This window comes from Semicossyphus pulcher, unplaced genomic scaffold (assembly GCF_022749685.1).
Source record: "Semicossyphus pulcher isolate SPU_LCO1_2020_fin unplaced genomic scaffold, fSemPul1.0.p SCAF_14, whole genome shotgun sequence".
NCBI lineage: Eukaryota > Metazoa > Chordata > Actinopteri > Labriformes > Labridae > Semicossyphus > Semicossyphus pulcher.
The window spans coordinates 3,507,579-3,526,061 of record NW_027211648.1 but is presented as its reverse complement, the minus strand read 5'-3'; the positions used below and the strand labels follow the sequence as shown (position 1 = coordinate 3,526,061).

The following is an 18,483-nucleotide window of genomic DNA, read 5'->3' as shown; positions in this document are numbered from 1 at the left end:
TAATTAATTTCAGTCCATCAGCTCAACATTTTTAGACAGGATTGACTTTTATCAAGAAAAGAAATACTAAATATTTACTTATTTCTGCTGTGTTTATCTTTCTTTGTATGTCAGACATGTTAACATGAAAATAAAATAGATAAAGTAATCCTGAATCACAAAGTCCACCAGAATAAATAAAGTATAGACACATGAATTTAAAATACATAATTATAGTTTGTATGTTAGTGAGCTTAACAATTTCCACATGATGTGAGGATATTCAAGATTACAGTGAAGATTCACCACATTCAACTTCTGAGTTTATTTAACATTTAAAATCCACTATAAATGTCTTTATCGTCCCATGTAGGAAACGTTTTTGAATGAAAGGGCCACAGATACAAATCAAAAAGATATCTACTTTAAAGTAATAATCTCGAAGATTTCTTTTATTTTAGTCTATCGCCCAATGAGGTAACACAATGGGGATTGAGCCTATGGCCCACTGATGAAAGCCTTTGCATTTGCAGTAGGGAGTTTACTTTTAGTTTACCTGCTGCTCACACGACATGAGGTTGAGTGTTTGGCGACAGGAAGTAGGATGTGCGAGTTTGGTTTCAATAGTTCCCATCACGGGGCAGGTCACGCTGATTAAACATACATTTAAACACCGTTAGAAACGGTAGATGACAAGTAACCGAGATGCAGCCCACAAATCTCTTTGTAGTCTCTGAACCAGGTGTGGTAAAAGCAGGAGGATTTTTGTTTTGTGAAATAGAAAATAATAATATAATAATATAAATTAGAATTGTTCATTGTTTGTATCTCCATGGAAACACATTGGTGTGTTCCCTGACTTTAACAATAGAGCAAAAACAGCTAGAATCATACCTGTTCATTTTTTAAGTGTTTGACTTCAAGTTCCAACGATAAAATACCTACATAGATATTTACTATTCAGTTCCATCAAAATGGAACTTTGTAGTGAAAAATAATGACACCTCTAAAGATCTGTGGAGAAACACTGCACCCTAAAGGATAACATAACATCAGCCTCATGGTGAGCCAGCTGTCTGATATCAGTCATTCACAAAGTGGTTTATTGTTGCTCATGTGGTATTTAGTGTTTTTGTGTAGCTGTCTGCATCAGAGCAGGTTTTTGTTGCAGGCGGAGGGTTTGTGTAGCACCGTGCATCACTGGCAGCACAGAAATACACCGCTCTGTCCTCTGATCCACTCAGCTTCAGGATATGAAGGCTTGATAGACTCTTCCCATTACCGCTCACATTATACGTGGCTTTGAATTTATCCTCCACGACTGCAGAAGTGAATCGGACATAGCCAAGCAGAGCCATGTCATGTTCCCCAGCAGGCTGTTTGTACCACTGGATCATGTCAAAATTAGAGTTGGAGTGGTTGCAGCTTATCAGGACTTTTTCTGCAGGGTGTTTGATCAGCGCAGTGGGAGCCTGATCAACCCTGTTTTTTGAGAGTTCTGCAAGAGACATTTAAAAGAAGCAGGTTTAGTGAGGAAAATAAACCTCAGTCAATATATTTAGTTTCATTTTTTATTCATAAAAATTGTAATATTACCTGTTAAACAGAACGACAGAGCTGGTAAAAGTATGAAGAGTCTAAACAGCATCATGATGATCTGTAACGATGAATGTAAACTGCCTGGATATAGAGGAGGAGGAAGAGGAGGAGGAGAAGGAGGGGTCGACATTATGGGCTGTCACATGTCTTCATCAGTGGATTCGTACTTGCAATGTCATGTTTTTGATTCCTAAATCCAAGATTAGATGGAATTGAGCCTTGAGTGGTGGTGATTCCCCTCTGTGAATCTGTGATGTAGTAAGGGTGGACTGGGTACGTCTGGCGGAGGCTCCTGTCTGCGAGGTGGTGGGGGGACATGGAGACATGGAATCTGAATGGACCGTGTTCAAAGCCTCCATTGTGGAAGCAGCTATAAGGAGTTGTGGCCAGAAGGCTGTCTGTGCCTGTCGTGGTGGCAAACTTAGAACCCGTTGGTGCACACCTGTGGTGAGGGAAGCCGTCAGGCTGAAGAAGGAGGCCTTTCAGGCTTTATTAGCCCAGGGTTCTCCAGAGGCAGCAGACACGTTCCGGGTGGCCAGAAGGGCAGCAGCTTCAGTGGTTGCGGAAGCAACGACCCAGGTGTGGGAGGAGTTTGGGAAGGCTACGGAGAAGGACTTTTCGGTTGTCCTCAAGGAAATTCTGGCAAACCGACAACTCAAGAGGGGGAAGCAGGGATTGTCTCAAGCTGCTCTCAGCAGGGGTGGAGAACTGCTGACCCGGACTGGGGATATTGTCGGACGGTGGAAGGAACACTTTGAGGAACCCCTGAACCCAACCAAGTCCAAAGGTCCAGGGGAAGCATTATTTATATCTGTGGCAGAGGTCGCTGAGGTAGTCGAGAAGCTCCTCAGTGGTAAGGCGCCTGGTGTAGATGAGATTCACCCTGAGATGCTAAAGGCTCTGCACATTGTTATGCTGTTTTGGCTGACGTGCCTCTTCAGTGTCCCGTGTGAAGTTCAATCGAATCATGTGTCATCATGAGAATGATGAAACCCCTAATTTCCTCCCACAGGCTGCAGATAGATGCAGGTGTGCTCCTCGTCTTAACTGTGAATTCATGTGGCTGATTGTCATTGAGGGTTTTTGTAGAGACGAGAGGAAGATTGAGTCACTGTGCCTACTAGCTGCACAGAAATACATGCCGCTGTCTTCTGCCTGTCTGAGCTTCAGTACATGAAGTTCAGACTTTTTCGAGCCATCTCCAGTCACTTTGAAATGTTCTTTGAATTTATCCTCAAGGACGTCGTTAGTATTCTGAATATATCCGATGAGTTCAAGGCCAGAGGAGCCCACCGGCTGCTGGTACCACAGTATAACATTGAGTGAACTGTCTGAATGGTTGCAGCTGATAGTTGCAGAGCCATGAGGACTTCCTAATATTGATGAAGGCTCCTGATCGACTTTCTTGCTCAGAGAACGACCTGCATTCAGAGAGAGAGACGTTTAGAAGACAGAAATGACGACAGAACTTTTATCAAACAGTTTGAATGAAAACCCACAGGAGAAGCAGAGAAGCAGCAGAACGATCCTGCTGAGGTTTCTGATCATGATGTCTTTATCCTCCTCTGACTCTGCTTTCACTGACAGACTGAACTTAAATGGGATCAGCTTAGAGGGGAGGAGACACATTCAGAGTCAAGGTATCTTCCTTGTCAGCATGACTTTTAATATCGTATAATTAATTTCAGTCCATCAGCTCAACATTTTTAGACAGGATTGACTTTTATCAAGAAAAGAAATACTAAATATTTACTTATTTCTGCTGTGTTTATCTTTCTTTGTATGTCAGACATGTTAACATGAAAATAAAATAGATAAAGTAATCCTGAATCACAAAGTCCACCAGAATAAATAAAGTATAGACACATGAATTTAAATACATAATTATAGTTTGTATGTTAGTGAGCTTAACAATTTTTTAACATGATGTGAGGATATTCAAGATTACAGTGAAGATTCACCACATTCAACTTCTGAGTTTATTTAACATTTAAAATCCACTATAAATGTCTTTATCGTCCCATGTAGGAAACGTTTTTGAATGAAAGGGCCACAGATACAAATCAAAAAGATATCTACTTTAAAGTAATAATCTCGAAGATTTATTGTATTTTAGTCTATCGCCCAATGAGGTAACACAATGGGGATTGAGCCTATGGCCCACTGATGAAAGCCTTTGCATTTGCAGTAGGGAGTTTACTTTTAGTTTACCTGCTGCTCACACGACATGAGGTTGAGCGTTTGGCGACAGGAAGTAGGATGTGCGAGATTCGTTTCAATAGTTCCCATCACGGGGCAGGTCACGCTGATTAAACATACATTTAAACACCGTTAGAAACGGTAGATGACAAGTAACCGAGATGCAGCCCACAAATCTCTTTGTAGTCTCTGAACCAGGTGTGGTAAAAGCAGGAGGATTTTTGTTTTGTGAAATAGAAAATAATAATATAATAATATAAATTAGAATTGTTCATTGTTTGTATCTCCATGGAAACACATTGGTGTGTTCCCTGACTTTAACAATAGAGCAAAAACAGCTAGAATCATACCTGTTCATTTTTTAAGTGTTTGACTTCAAGTTCCAACGATAAAATACCTACATAGATATTTACTATTCAGTTCCATCAAAATGGAACTTTGTAGTGAAAAATAATGACACCTCTAAAGATCTGTGGAGAAACACTGCACCCTAAAGGATAACATAACATCAGCCTCATGGTGAGCCAGCTGTCTGATATCAGTCATTCACAAAGTGGTTTATTGTTGCTCATGTGGTATTTAGTGTTTTTGTGTAGCTGTCTGCATCAGAGCAGGTTTTTGTTGCAGGCGGAGGGTTTGTGTAGCACCGTGCATCACTGGCAGCACAGAAATATACCGCTCTGTCCTCTGATCCACTCAGCTTCAGGATATGAAGGCTTGATAGACTCTTCCCATTACCGCTCACATTATACGTGGCTTTGAATTTATCCTCCACGACTGCAGAAGTGAATCGGACATAGCCAAGCAGAGCCATGTCATGTTCCCCAGCAGGCTGTTTGTACCACTGGATCATGTCAAAATTAGAGTTGGAGTGGTTGCAGCTTATCAGGACTTTTTCTGCAGGGTGTTTGATCAGCGCAGTGGGAGCCTGATCAACCCTGTTTTTTGAGAGTTCTGCAAGAGACATTTAAAAGAAGCAGGTTTAGTGAGGAAAATAAACCTCAGTCAATATGTTTAGTTTCATTTTTTATTCATAAAAATTGTAATATTACCTGTTAAACAGAACGACAGAGCTGGTAAAAGTATGAAGAGTCTAAACAGCATCATGATGATCTGTAACGATGAATGTAAACTGCCTGGATATAGAGGAGGAGGAAGAGGAGGAGGAGAAGGAGGGGTCGACATTATGGGCTGTCACATGTCTTCATTAGTGGATTCGTACTTGCAATGTCATGTTTTTGATTCCTAAATCCAAGATTAGATGGAATTGAGCCTTGAGTGGTGGTGATTCCCCTCTGTGAATCTGTGATGTAGTAAGGGTGGACTGGGTACGTCTGGCGGAGGCTCCTGTCTGCGAGGTGGTGGGGGGACATGGAGACATGGAATCTGAATGGACCGTGTTCAAAGCCTCCATTGTGGAAGCAGCTATAAGGAGTTGTGGCCAGAAGGCTGTCTGTGCCTGTCGTGGTGGCCACCTTAGAACCCGTTGGTGCACACCTGTGGTGAGGGAAGCCGTCAGGCTGAAGAAGGAGGCCTTTCAGGCCTTATTAGCCCAGGGTTCTCCAGAGGCAGCAGACACGTTCCGGGTGGCCAGAAGGGCAGCAGCTTCAGTGGTTGCGGAAGCAAAGACCCAGGTGTGGGAGGAGTTCGGGAAGGCTACGGAGAAGGACTTTTCGGTTGTCCTCAAGGAAATTCTGGCAAACCAACAACTCAAGAGGGGGAAGCAGGGATTGGCTCAAGCTGCTCTCAGCAGGGGTGGAGAACTGCTGACCCGGATATTGTCAGATGGTGGAAGGAACACTTTGAGGAACCCCTGAACCCAACCAAGTCCAAAGGTCCAGGGGAAGCATTATCTATATCTGTGGCAGAGGTCGCTGAGGTAGTCGAGAAGCTCCTCAGTGGTAAGGCGCCTGGTGTAGATGAGATTCACCCTGAGATGCTAAAGGCTCTGCACATTGTTATGCTGTTTTGGCTGACACGCCTCTTCAGTGTCCCGTGTGAAGTTAAATCGAATCATGTGTCATCATGAGAATGATGAAACCCCTAATTTCCTCCCACAGGCTGCAGATAGATGCAGGTGTGCTCCTCGTCTTAACTGTGAATTCATGTGGCTGATTGTCATTGAGGGTTTTTGTAGAGACGAGAGGAAGATTGAGTCACTGTGCCTACTAGCTGCACAGAAATACATGCCGCTGTCTTCTGCCTGTCTGAGCTTCAGTACATGAAGTTCAGACTTTTTCGAGCCATCTCCAGTCACTTTGAAATGTTCTTTGAATTTATCCTCAAGGACGTCGTTGGTATACTGAATATATCCGATGAGTTCAAGGCCAGAGGAGCCCACCGGCTGCTGGTACCACAGTATGACTTTGAGTAAACTGTCTGAATGGTTGCAGCTGATAGTTGCAGAGCCATGAGGACTTCCTAATATTGATGAAGGCTCCTGATCGACTTTCTTGCTCAGAGAACGACCTGCATTCAGAGAGAGAGACGTTTAGAAGACAGAAATGACGACAGAACTTTTATCAAACAGTTTGAATGAAAACCCACAGGAGAAGCAGAGAAGCAGCAGAACGATCCTGCTGAGGTTTCTGATCATGATGTCTTGATCCTCCTCTGACTCTGCTTTCACTGACAGACTGAACTTAAATGGGATCAGCTTAGAGGGGAGGAGACACATTCAGAGTCAAGGTATCTTCCTTGTCAGCATGACTTTTAATATGGTATAATTAATTTCAGTCCATCAGCTCAACATTTTTAGACAGGATTGACTTTTATTTTTTATTGTTTTTGAATTAAAGGGCCACACATACAAATCAAAAAGATGTCTGTTAAGTCCAGAGATAGACCGATATGGTTTTTTCAGGGCCGATACCGATACAGATTATTAGTAGTCAAGGAGGCCGATAACCGATATTTGAAGCCGATATTCATTTGCAGTAAAAGATGAAAATAATGGCGTCAAAATTTTGAATAATACAAACTCCAACACTTAACTTTGTTTAAATTCTTTTAAGCATATGCATCAGAGCCAAACCCAGTTTTAAATTGATCTCTTATCGGCCGTTGGATTAAAAAAAAACAGGCAAGGAGGAGGTAACACAGTGGTGATTCAGCCTATGGCCCACTGATGAAAGCCTTTGCATTTGCAGCATATGGTCTTATTATGGACTGGATGTCTGTGGCACCCCAAAAATCACAAGCGGCGCCCAGTTAGTGACTCGTTTTCCCATCAGCCAGCAGTGGTTGGTCTGCCAGAGAGGGTAGGCGGAGCTAAGCGGCTCCTTTTCCGCTCTCTGCAAGTGTTGCGAGTAAACAGTAATCTACTATGGCTGAACAGACAAAGAAAAGATGGATGACTACAGATACAACTTCAACAAGAAGTGAAAATCCAAAGAAAAAGAAACAAACTCGACGCTCAGATGAAGGCAAACTAAAAAGGAAAGCGACCGTCAGCCAGGAAAATCAAGAGTTACAACCGGAGCCAACCGTGGACGTCTGGTTAAACTCGGAAGTTTACTCAATTACACACACACAATTTCCGTTTATCAGCATTAGGTGCTGCCAAAGACAACGAAACTGAAATCTTCAAGATTATATTTAAAGTACATTTAAAGTGACTTTTGTATGAATTGCCCATTGTTGCACATTTCCTGTGACATCATCACAGCTGTAACTGGACACTCCAGTATAACTCGTTATGTTGCAAAGCCACTGTCATCGTAAATGATCCTGCATTCTGACCTCAAACCTTAACATAGTCTACAGTTCTCCAGCTCCCCCTGCAGATAATCAAAGACACTGGTGTTTTTTAATCATTTATTCAACAGTTGGGTTTTTGTGCAGCTGTCTCAGTCACCTGTTTCACTGTGTTGACTCACAGAGCAATAATACACTCCACTGTCTCCAGGCAGCAGCTTCTCCACCGTCAGAGATCCCGTCTCAGCTTTGTCCTTCTTTGCAGGAAACTTGTCAGCACTGAAGCCAGGCTCATACTGATGTTTGTCATTAGGACTTGTGAAAACTATTTGCTTCATTGTCTCCCCTGGCAGCTGCCTGTACCAGTACATCTGGTAATAAGTAGCGTCCTTTGTGTGTTTGCAGGTGAATGTGGCAGACTGACCCTCTGATGTCCACAGCAGAGGGTCCTGGATGACATCACTTCCATTAACTAAACCTGTGGAGGGTAAAAATCACAAGTCATGTTACAGAACTACAAACATCTAATCTGTGAGCGCTTCTCCTCTCAGTCTTCAGCTTCATAACGTCAAGTACCTAAAACACAGAGCAGAGCTGCAGAGAGTTTGATGAGACCAGCTGCGATCATTGTTCAGAGTCACTGACAGGCTGTGTGATGGGAGGTGTGAAGCTACAGCAGAGGTATGAAGAGTTACACGTGGGAGTGTCCCTTTACTACGAGCAGCGGTGTAAATCCCCGGTGTCATCTCATTATGATACAAACGATTCTTTGGACAACAGTAAGGTATTAACTAATGAAGTCGGCCAGGATATGACTTTTATCTGATTAAACTCAGAGGCCGACAACAAAAAAACTACTAAACAAAGATCAGCCAATTTTATAGCTAAACTCTCCCAGACATTTAAAGGAAAATAAATAAATTCTTATTAAGAAAATAAATTAACCGACTTATGTTCAGTATGAGGTGCCACATTCGTTTCTTTTTTAAGTGCAAAATTTGTGGTAACTAGTGTTTTTTTAGGTGCCATGCTGAGGTTATTGTGTTTCCTGAGTATTTTTTCTGGTAGCAGTTTTGTCTGCAGGTGGCAGGTTCTCCAAAATACACAGGTAGATACCCACCCCCCCTTAAGCCCTTCAGGAAATAATAAAATTAGAGTCCAAATGAAAATAAGGGCTATTAAAATTACAATAAACTCTGCAACATTGAGTAGTTGCTGTATGGAGGTAGTGCACATTTAAACATGGTGAGCAGAGTTATTGCAGAAACAGTCCGGTACAAATGTGCTTAAAGATTTTTAACCATAAATAAGAGAGTGTTAAAGTGTCATAATGATTTCAGTCCTGGTGTAAATTCACTTTTCAGTCTGTTCGATGTTTGAGTTCAAATACAAATATTTGAATAACTATAACCCTAACCCTATTTTCAAAATATTTTTTTTATTGTCTCTTGTATGGAAACAGCAACACAGACGGGTTTTTGGAATTTCAGAATAAATGTGTATTTAAATGATAACTATATGGACTGAAGTTTTTACTTGACATCATGGAAGTGATATATCCATATCGATTGAAAATACATCCCTTGCCACTTGAGTCTCACATAGTTGATATAAAGAGCTGCAGGCGTGATGTGGTGCTGTTGTCTATTTTATCAAAGTCTTCATCATTTACAGATGCCCTTACCTGCCGTCCTCTCCCTTGCCCCTGTTATTCCTCTCTCTGTATACCTGTCATATCATCATTAAGGCAGCCAGGGGAGTTTTGAGTTATGGTGCTTCAGTGGATCAGAAAAAAAGGATCTAATAAATCTCGTCCTGAAGTTTACATTCCACAAAATCATTGTCCAAAGCTTCAACAAAGTTATTTTCACAGTTCCCCAGAGGTGGGTGTCAGGAGAGGGTGAAAACTGAGTCTAAACAGTTGATACAATCTTCAAAGACTCGGTTTAGATGGAGGCTGCAGGTGTTCACGAGCCTGAGCATGTTGTGTCTACAGACAGATGAAATAGTTTTTGTATTGCCTTGAAGGGAAGCTGCAGCTCTGTGTAGACTGGCAGCACAGAAATACACACCACTGTCACTCAATGAAAGTTTAGAAACATTGAGGCTCGACCGGTCTCGTCCATCTCCATCAAAGCTGATTTTTCCTTTCACGTCGTCCTCGAGATTCACAAACTTTACATTCATGAATCCCAGAAGCTTCAGAGCTCTATGTCCTTCTTGTTTGTACCACAGAATACGATCATAATCTGTCATGTTATGTGAACAGCTGATCTCACTGGTGACAGATTCACTAGTCCTCTTAAAGATGACAGAGGGTGTTTGGAAAACACCTTTGGTGTTAGCGGCACCTGTGAGGAGAGACCAAACATTTTAGATCCTTACTTTAAATCAGCTGTGCAGCTTTTTGCTTTTGTTTAGAGTGTTTTCTCTCACCGTTGACCCTTGGTAGATAACAGAGGTAAAATATGAGAAGCATTAACATCATGTTAAAGATGATGTGACACTCTACTGTCAGCTTTCTGTTCAGGTCCTGTCATTCAGTGATGGTGGATGAGTGCACATCACTGAGACAGTGTAAAGAACAGGGGTGGGGTCAGTTATCTACATCACAGCTAACTTTTATAGGGAAATAGCACTGTGTTGATACTGTCAGTTCTCCTTGTTTCATGTATTACAGTATGTCTCCCCCTGCTGGTGTAAACATACATTTGGTGCATTCAGTGAATAAAGGCTGTCTGAGGCTGGACCAAAGATTAATTAGATTTACAAAATCAAATTAAAAGCTGACTGTAACCTTAGAAAAGTGCAACAGTTTGTGGGAGTGTCATTCGATCTTGAAACTTCATATTCATCACTGATTTGTCTAAGCTCTTGAACTCATCAGGAAGACTTTCCATCCATGCTTTATTCGTTCTCTAAAGCTCTGGGAATGGCATGCTGATGATCTTACTTATCTTTACAACAGAAGATTTTGTGCGGTTATAAATAATTTGTTACAAAGTGTTATCAAATTCCTGTTCTGCTCTTATTTCAGAGTGTAAGAACTCTTTCTGACTGTTGTGTTGCAGCTTCATCCAGTAGAGGGCGCCCCGACAGACTTAAAGCTGAAGTCTGCAAACTCAGGTGTCTTGGCACACACACAGCCTCCATTCAGTAGCTGGAGCAGAGACGGCTGCAACTCGGAGCCATTCACACTTGTGCGTGTGTGCGTGCATGTAGCCTTGTGCTATTTATTTAAATTTAAATAAATAGCAAATGTATTATTATTTAAACCATTAACTTAATGTTTCGATACTCCGTTTAGCTGTAATTTGTGTGATTAGTTTCTTAGATTATGGTTATTGGAGTAGTTAAACTGTCTGACTGTCTGTATAATATAAAGCAACATGCCCAAATGTACAATGTAGTAATTTGAGATTCCTAAAGTTATATCAGTGATACCGCCACAGTTACATTTAAGAGAGATGTTGGAGAACATTTTTATATTCTTTTATCTATCCATTCCTTTTTAAAAACATCACTTTATTATATATTCACTATATTTATTCTTCTTTATTGTTCTACATTTATCATTTTAAACTATTGTTGTAGCAACAAAACCAGAGAAGTTACATTTAAGATTATACATTTTACTTATCCTGTAAACTGGGCGCTTTCAAAGGGCGGTGACAATATTGATGACATGTTTTCTGCAATAAAAATACTGACACTGTCATTTTATTTATGAATACCTTTGTAGAAACTCTTTGGTTAGATATGAAATATTTCCTTAAGCAGATTTTTTTAATGATAAAAATCACATTGGTTGTAAAAGAATGTCTATTTTAGAAACTACATTCATAAATGCAAATGGCCGAAAAGGAAAACCACTGACAACAATTCAAAATAAAAGTCAGACACTATTCTGAAACTTACAAGGACCTAGTGGGCCAAGTGGTAAGGCTTGGAAAATCGTAATAATATACAAACCATGAAATATTTCTCTGTAATGTCTGTGTCGCAATGCCTTCATGTATATATCTTTTGTCTTTGTTGACATTGTATTCCTACGTTTTTTGATAATAAGGATCAATTGAAGACGACTAATAAAGTTCTTTTTTTTTGTTTTGTTTTTTTAAAGAACGCCACCTCGTCACATAGCAACCCGCTTGCTTGTGTTGCCTTGGCAACAGCAGGCTAGTGATAGCGGTGAACTTTTTCTAGCTTTTAGTTGCTAACTTGTGTTAGAGCTGCTAAGAACGACTGAAACATTACCCGTGTGTCTCCCCGTGTTATCTGCGCAAAATATCCGATGGTGAGTAATGTTTTTTCCCCCATTTAATTAAAAAATAACGTGTATTCAATTCAAGCTAACAACATTAAATAGCTAACGTCAGCTGTTAGCTACACAGCAGCTAACGCCTCGTAGTATATGAATTTAATAATTGCCTTCTCGCTGCCTTAGTTCGTGCCTCGTATGTTATCATTACATTCGTGACAGACACACACTGGACGAGTTATTTCACCACAATAAAAGTCAAAGAAATACGCCTGCTTGCTTTTAGGAAGAAGTTCTAACCCTTTTTTTATTATGTTGACTTTTGAACAGCCACCCAAAAACAAAGGCTCAAGTAAGAAGCCTCCAAAGGCAAAGACGCCCACACTGATAGACGGCCTCACCAAGGAGGAGATGACCAAGGAGCAGGTCAGAGCTCAAGTGTGGTGTGTGTTTGAAAGTGTGGAGGGATGTTTCGATGTTTTATGTCTGGAGGAAATAAAAGTTAATCTCTACATTAAAGGAATATTTCAATAAGTTTATATTTTACTGCCATATGGGCAAGTTTAACTCTTATTCTACCACAATATTTAACATATTAGGAAAATTATAGTAGATTTGTATATTTTGTTTAAACAAGATTGTGTGAAAAATACTGTGGCTATCTGTGTCTGTCTCCTTCAGAATGACTGAGTATATAACCCCCTGATTGTGTGTGATACTTTAAAGGTATAATCTTGAAGACTTTCATGTAGCCTAAATAAATGTCATTCAAGTCACTATCTATCGCCAAATGAGGTAACACAGTGGCGATTGAGCCATGGTCCACTGATGAAAGCCTTTGTATTTGCAGCATATAGTCTTATTATGGACTGGCTGTCTGTGGTGACTCAAAAAATCACAAGCGGCGCCCAGTTAGTGACGCGTTTTCCATCACCCAGCAGTGGTTGGTCTGCCAGAGAGGGTAGGCGGAGCTAAGCGGCTGCTTTTCCGCTCTCTGCAAGTGTTGCGAGTAAACAGTAATCTACTATGGCTGAACATCAGACTAATGATTACAGATACAACTTTGAATATAAGTGAAAATCCAAAGAAAAAGAAACAAATTGGATGCTCAAAAAAATGTAAATGAAAAATGTGGTGAATAAGGTGAGGTATGTGGTTCTTACAGTACAGACCTTTACAGTATAGATACTCAGTCAGTTCACCCTGAAATGTATTTCTGCAAATCAGCTTGAGGAGTACATTGTGCGCCTGCGAGAGGAGCTGGACAGAGAAAGGGAGGAGAGAAACTACTTCCAGCTGGAGAGGGACAAGATCCACACCTTTCAGGAGATCACAGAGAGACAGCTGGAGGATTCGAAGGCTGAGCTGAAGAACCTACAGAGGGATGTAGAAGAGGATGAGAGGCGCCACCAGGTGGAGATCAAAGTAAGGTTTTTTAACAGATGTTCTGCTACCAAGTTCACTGCCTAGATTCACCCAAGTCTGTATTTTAGGCCACAGTATTTCCTGACAGATCTTTTCATTTTTAAAACTCTTCAAGTGCATTCAATAGATACGACTGATACAAAACTGTGATACAAAATGGCTGTAACTCAAAAGTTCACAAGCTAATTATGACACAGTCTCAAACAAAAGTCTGAAAGAATAATGTGTTGAGTGATGACATTTTTTTTTACCGAAAAGGTCAAACACTTTTTTTTGGCCATTCTTCCTGCCCCATTTATCGTGTATGCGATATCGCAGGATCGCCTGGAGGGAATGTCTTCAAATTTCGCACAAACGTCTACTTGGACTTCACCAAAATGATTCCAAATTGGTGGTCAAAGGTCAGGGGTTGGGGTGCTGGTTTGGCTCAGTTACAAGAGCAGAAGCTCAATGTATAGAGGCTGCAGTCCTCGACACACTGATGGCAGGCTCAACTCTCATTTGGTGCATGTCATCACCACCTCTCACCTCCCCACATTTCCTGTCTCCCTTCAGCGATCCGGTCCAATAAAGGCAAAAGCAAAAAAAAGGTCGAGGTCACTATGATCTGTCAAAAGTGTTTTTGGCCAAAACTCAAGGATTCATATGCGTATGCTGACAAAATGGATGTAATGATGAAGTGAAGACTTTCTTTACATGAAAGGTCAAAGGTTAACTTCACTTTGATGCCAGTATATCCTGGAAAAACACCATGATTTAGGTCTTATTCTTGTGAGCACAATATTGTTATTTTTTTATACATCTGAGAGAATGACAAAATCAGAAAGAGAAGTGTTTTCTGTGATCATGTTCCTCTAGTTAATGATTGTAGAGCTACTTCTGTTTAAATCGACTTACTCATGCTGTTATTTTGTTGTTGTTAGGATAATGTATTTGTTTCAATGATAAAGTTTTTAATATATACAAATATAAGCCCATCTTCCATCATTCTGTGGGAAAATAACAGGTAGATGTAAACTGCAACTTTTCCAGTTGATGGAGGCAAACCAGACTGAGGTTGATATTCCTTTTTCTGTGTCATACATCCCACATGGATAACAGGACACAGATATTTTGCAGAAACCTACATTATTCTGTGTGGAATAAAGTGGAAATAAAGTTATTATTTGATTATTTTACCCACTAGGTATACAAGCAGAAGATGAAGCACCTCCTGTGTGAACACCAGAACACCATCTCTGAGCTGAAGGCAGATGCTCTGGTCTCCACTGAGGCTGTGCAGATTGAGCAACAACAATTAGAGTCTGAGCTTCATGAGGAAATGAAGACCGTCATGGTCGACATACTGGAGCTCGATAACGAAAGCCTCGTCAAGGAGCTTGAACTGGTTTGTAGACGCACCGAGTCTATTTTATTTTTACACTTAAAGATCTGTGGATTTAAGATTTACTTTCAACCTTAGTTTTTTTATGTTTTAATGCCACAAACACCGCTTTTGTTATCTCAACAGAAACACGGTAAAGAAATGAATGAAACTAGGAACAGCTTGGAGAAGCAAGTGAAGGGTAAAAAACAAATCTCATTTTGAGCTCGATTCAACATTTCACACGGTCAAAAACTAAACGGGAGCCGTGATTTTGTGTTGCTCTCTGGGTAGATGTTGAAGCCAAGTACGAGAAAAAGATGCAGTTGCTGCAACAAGAGCTGGAGAACTTGAGGAGGAAAGAGGTCGGTGAGAGAGAGGATCAATGGAACCGCCACGTCAGCGCTCTAATGGAGGACCACAACAGAGCTGTCAGTGAGATCGATGCCCTCATGCAGGAGTTGGATTTGGACAACACACTCCTGGTATGAATTCCATACTGACGCCAAGAATCCTTATAATTATAATAGACTTGTTAAGTCTATTAAAGACCCCCTCCAGTTAAAATCCAGTGTTTAACCTTGTGAACATCTCCATGTGGTGTTTTCCATGAGCTACAAGACATATCAGGGATAACATCAGCAGTCATCTCCATGGCTGGGCCTGTCTGCTTAAACTGCAGTGTACCAAGGACAGGCTGAACAACACGTTTTCAGATTGGCAGGTTTGAGACGTCACAAACCTAAGGAGCCAATCCCGTTAATGGATAGGGTGACGCTATGCATATCATTATGTGTAACCTATGGCAACCACTTTGGCGATGCATGAGCCAGCTGTAAGCGTCATCGTAATTTTAGCAAACTCACTGACTACTAACTTCAACGTTACTACTGCTAATTTCTACATTTCAAGCGAGCTAAGTTGCCACTAAATGATGACAGAGACGTGTTTTGTTTGGCAGATGGAAATTTGCGTAGTGGGCGGGGCCTATGCAGATTGGGGAATTTTTAATGAGGGAGAAGGAGGAGAGGAGGATTGGGAGGATTTTAAATGTAAAGGTAATTAAACGTATTTTCCAGAAAAAACATATCAGACACAATTTATTATTTCAAACAGAGCACTTTGTATGTTTTAAAACATGACTGGAGCTGCTCTTTAAATAATTCAAAATGGCAAACACAATTTCATATGTTAAATAAACACACCCTTGGCCTGGTTGTGTTTTACATCATTCTAGTAGAAACACTGATGGTTGCAAAGTGCAACTTGACTGGTTAGCGGAGGCATACAACCACTCGGCTCTTGTTTTGACCTGTTCTGTTTTATTGGCTTTTCTTAGGCACAAATTAAAGACATAAAGGAGACTATGAAGGCGAAGGAAAAGGATCTGGTCCGGGTATTGGAGGAGAACAGAAATGTCGCTGAGGATCTCTCAGAAGTCAAGGAGGAAATGGCTGCAACAGAGAGAAAAATGAAACACTTCACAGTGACAAAGGTTATTGTTGTGCCAATGTTATTTTTTTCTCATACTCCGCTTAACTTTAACAATTCCATCTGTTACTGCCACTGCCCTCATGAGACACACAAGGTTAATTTGTGACGCTCTTTTTGACAGAATGACTCTGAGAAGATCAGACAAAAGGAGTTGAATGATCTCAAAAAGGATCACAAGGAACTGGAACAGAAATTCAGCAAGGTGAAACATGTTTTGTTGCACGGTGTGGTGTCACTCTGATGTTAGCTTCTATCAGGTCTCTCTTGTGTCTAAGTTTTTGTGCTCCTGTTTACCTGTCGCACAGCTTCAACTGGAAAGGGACGAGCTGTACAAGGCGTTCACCCAGAATGTCCAGGAGGTGCAGCAGAAAGCCGGTATGAGGGGCGAGCTGCTGGGGAGGCAGCTGAGCGCCCTCACAGACCGCCTGGAGAAGACGCAGGCTCAGCTCGACTCGGTGCTCTCTGCCTCTAACATGGACCAAACTGCCCTCCAGGGGGTCATGAACCAAACTGAGGTTTGATTGTTTTCATCCACACGGTTATTCTGCATATCTCTGGTGTCATTCACATTCTTCCAACATTTTGAACACTTTTTGTCGACCTACTTTTTGTTCAAGTATAAAAGAGTCTGTTTTTTCTTTTAGGAAAGTCTTGACTCCATTAACAATTCAATCAAGGACCTGCAGCAGAAAAAAGCTCTGATTTCCACGGTTAGTAGCTGACATTTACTGTCATGCATTTAATAAACTCACCATGATGTGTTTGGTAATAATCATACTGTGTGTCCGACAGGCCCAGAAGAATTTGCAGCTGTACTACCAGAAGAAGCAAAGGTTCAGGGCTGATTTAAACCAGTAAATGTCATGTTGAGTCATTTTAAACTGATGAAATGAGAAGTTTTATTTATAAGTTAGATGTTGGGTCATCACATAATAGTCATATTAATACGTTAACAAAAAAAAACACATTACAGTGAATAACATGGAGGGAGTTCAGACTGAGAGGTCCATCATTCATAGCCTGGACTCACACTGCCCTCCAAAGGCAGAAATAAGGAACCACAGAGGCAGGGAAAACTCAGGTTTTCAGGCTGAGTCGAACAGTGTTACAGATACAAAGGTTGTAAAATGTAATAAAAACTTTGTAGTGTAGTTAATTTAACCCTGAAAAATCATTTCCATGGACTGAATATGAGTTAAAGCTGCACTCTGTCTCTGACAATCCTCAGGAAATCTGCCTTAAACTAAAATGTGTTTCGTCTTTCATTTAGTAATTTGATCAGAGAAGTGTTTACATATTTTCTTACTGTGTCTGTCAATATTAGCATTAGTATTTATTGAAAGTAATGTATAAATAAATCCGTATTTAAATGTGACTTAAAAGACGCTTAACTAAATCACAATTTACAGACCTCATCATACCGCTTATCCTGTTCAGGGTCTCGGGGGGCTGGAGCCTGTCTTAGCTGTCATTGGGCGAGAGGCGGGGTTACACCTGGACAGGTCACCAGTCAATCACAGGGCTGAGTCATAGAGACAGACTACCTTTCACGCTCACACTCACATCTATGGGCAATTTAGAGTCACCAATGAACCTGACGAGCATGTCTTTGGACTGTGGGAGGAAGCCAGAGTACCCGGAGGGAACCCACGCATGCACGGGGAGCACATGCACATCCACACAGAAAGGCCCGCTACATCCATACTGGGACTCGAACTAGGAACCTTCTAGCTGTGAGGCAACAGCGCTGATGTCTGATTTATTGGGGATTATTTACTTTACGGTAGATTGTCCAAATTGCTTACGTACTTCACACCTTGACATATGGTCTGTTAATACTACACGCATCATTTTCATATTTCATTTACTTCTACTTCTGCTCCGACTACCTGGCACACTTGATTCTTACATGTCTGTACTTTGCACGTTCTCTCTGTATTTTTTCTTATTTCAAACTTTCACCCAATACCTGGGCAATAGCGTACACGTTCCTGTGCACACTGTACAGCTCTTTCATTACACTTTATAAATAAAAATTGTACATATTTTATATGTTTCATATTCTTATTTTTTATTTGAATTAAAGCTCCTGTGAGGAGTTTTTCACTGGTTATGAAACAGACTGAAATGAATTCTGATGTCTTTATATGAGCTACAAAAGCAAACCAGACCATCAGCAACAAGACTGATTATTTCTACATAGTTATTTTTTAATGCCTGAAACCACTCGGTGTCAGACGAAGCGATTATCTGCACGCAGCCTTTGTCCACTTTTTCCAGGGCTAAAACTGAAACTGAGTGATGCATATGACAGTAAAATTGGATTTTTTGTTAAAAACACCACTTAAGCATGAACAGGACAAAATCAGCAAAGAGATAAGAGGTACAGCTTTGTCCACAGGGGGCGCTAAATATGACACAAACCGACAGGTCCTCACAGGAGCTTTGAGTGTCTAAGCAGTGGGTG

At 40.9% G+C, this 18,483-nt stretch overlaps 2 protein-coding genes across 2 annotated transcripts; one reads left to right on the top strand and one right to left on the bottom strand.

The window, feature by feature from the left end:
* Positions 1-5,626: 5,626 nt before the first annotated feature.
* On the bottom strand, positions 5,627-8,114 carry LOC138591147 (immunoglobulin iota chain-like). The gene is made up of 4 exons (XM_069661667.1): positions 8,050-8,114; positions 7,634-7,951; positions 5,964-6,246; positions 5,627-5,687 (listed from the first exon to the last, which is right to left on the bottom strand). The coding sequence occupies exons 1-4, from the start codon at positions 8,099-8,101 to the stop codon at positions 5,627-5,629; spliced, it is 714 nt and encodes a 237-aa protein (XP_069517768.1). The 5' UTR covers positions 8,102-8,114.
* Positions 8,115-12,029: 3,915 nt separating this feature from the next.
* Positions 12,030-16,874, top strand: LOC138591146 (dynein regulatory complex subunit 4-like). Its single transcript, XM_069661665.1, has 10 exons — positions 12,030-12,160; positions 12,962-13,159; positions 14,346-14,546; positions 14,670-14,724; positions 14,817-15,007; positions 15,862-16,017; positions 16,138-16,218; positions 16,322-16,531; positions 16,661-16,726; positions 16,809-16,874. Exons 1-10 carry the CDS (start codon positions 12,047-12,049, stop codon positions 16,872-16,874), a joined length of 1,338 nt encoding a protein of 445 aa, XP_069517766.1. The 5' UTR covers positions 12,030-12,046.
* The last annotated feature ends 1,609 nt before the right edge of the window (positions 16,875-18,483 follow it).

Coding starts and splice junctions, on each gene's coding strand:
- LOC138591147 (XM_069661667.1), bottom strand. CDS start 8,101: ATGATCGCAGCTGGTCTCATCAAACTCTCTGCAGCTCTGCTCTGTGTT. Junction 7,952..8,049: donor AGCTCTGCTCTGTGTTTTAG/GTACTTGACGTT, acceptor TACCCTCCACAG/GTTTAGTTAATGGAAGTGAT. Junction 6,247..7,633: donor GAGTCAACACAGTGAAACAG/GTGACTGAGACA, acceptor CTCTGAATGCAG/GTCGTTCTCTGAGCAAGAAA.
- LOC138591146 (XM_069661665.1), top strand. CDS start 12,047: ATGTTGACTTTTGAACAGCCACCCAAAAACAAAGGCTCAAGTAAGAAG. Junction 12,161..12,961: donor AGGAGATGACCAAGGAGCAG/GTCAGAGCTCAA, acceptor TCTGCAAATCAG/CTTGAGGAGTACATTGTGCG. Junction 14,725..14,816: donor CTTGGAGAAGCAAGTGAAGG/GTAAAAAACAAA, acceptor CTCTCTGGGTAG/ATGTTGAAGCCAAGTACGAG.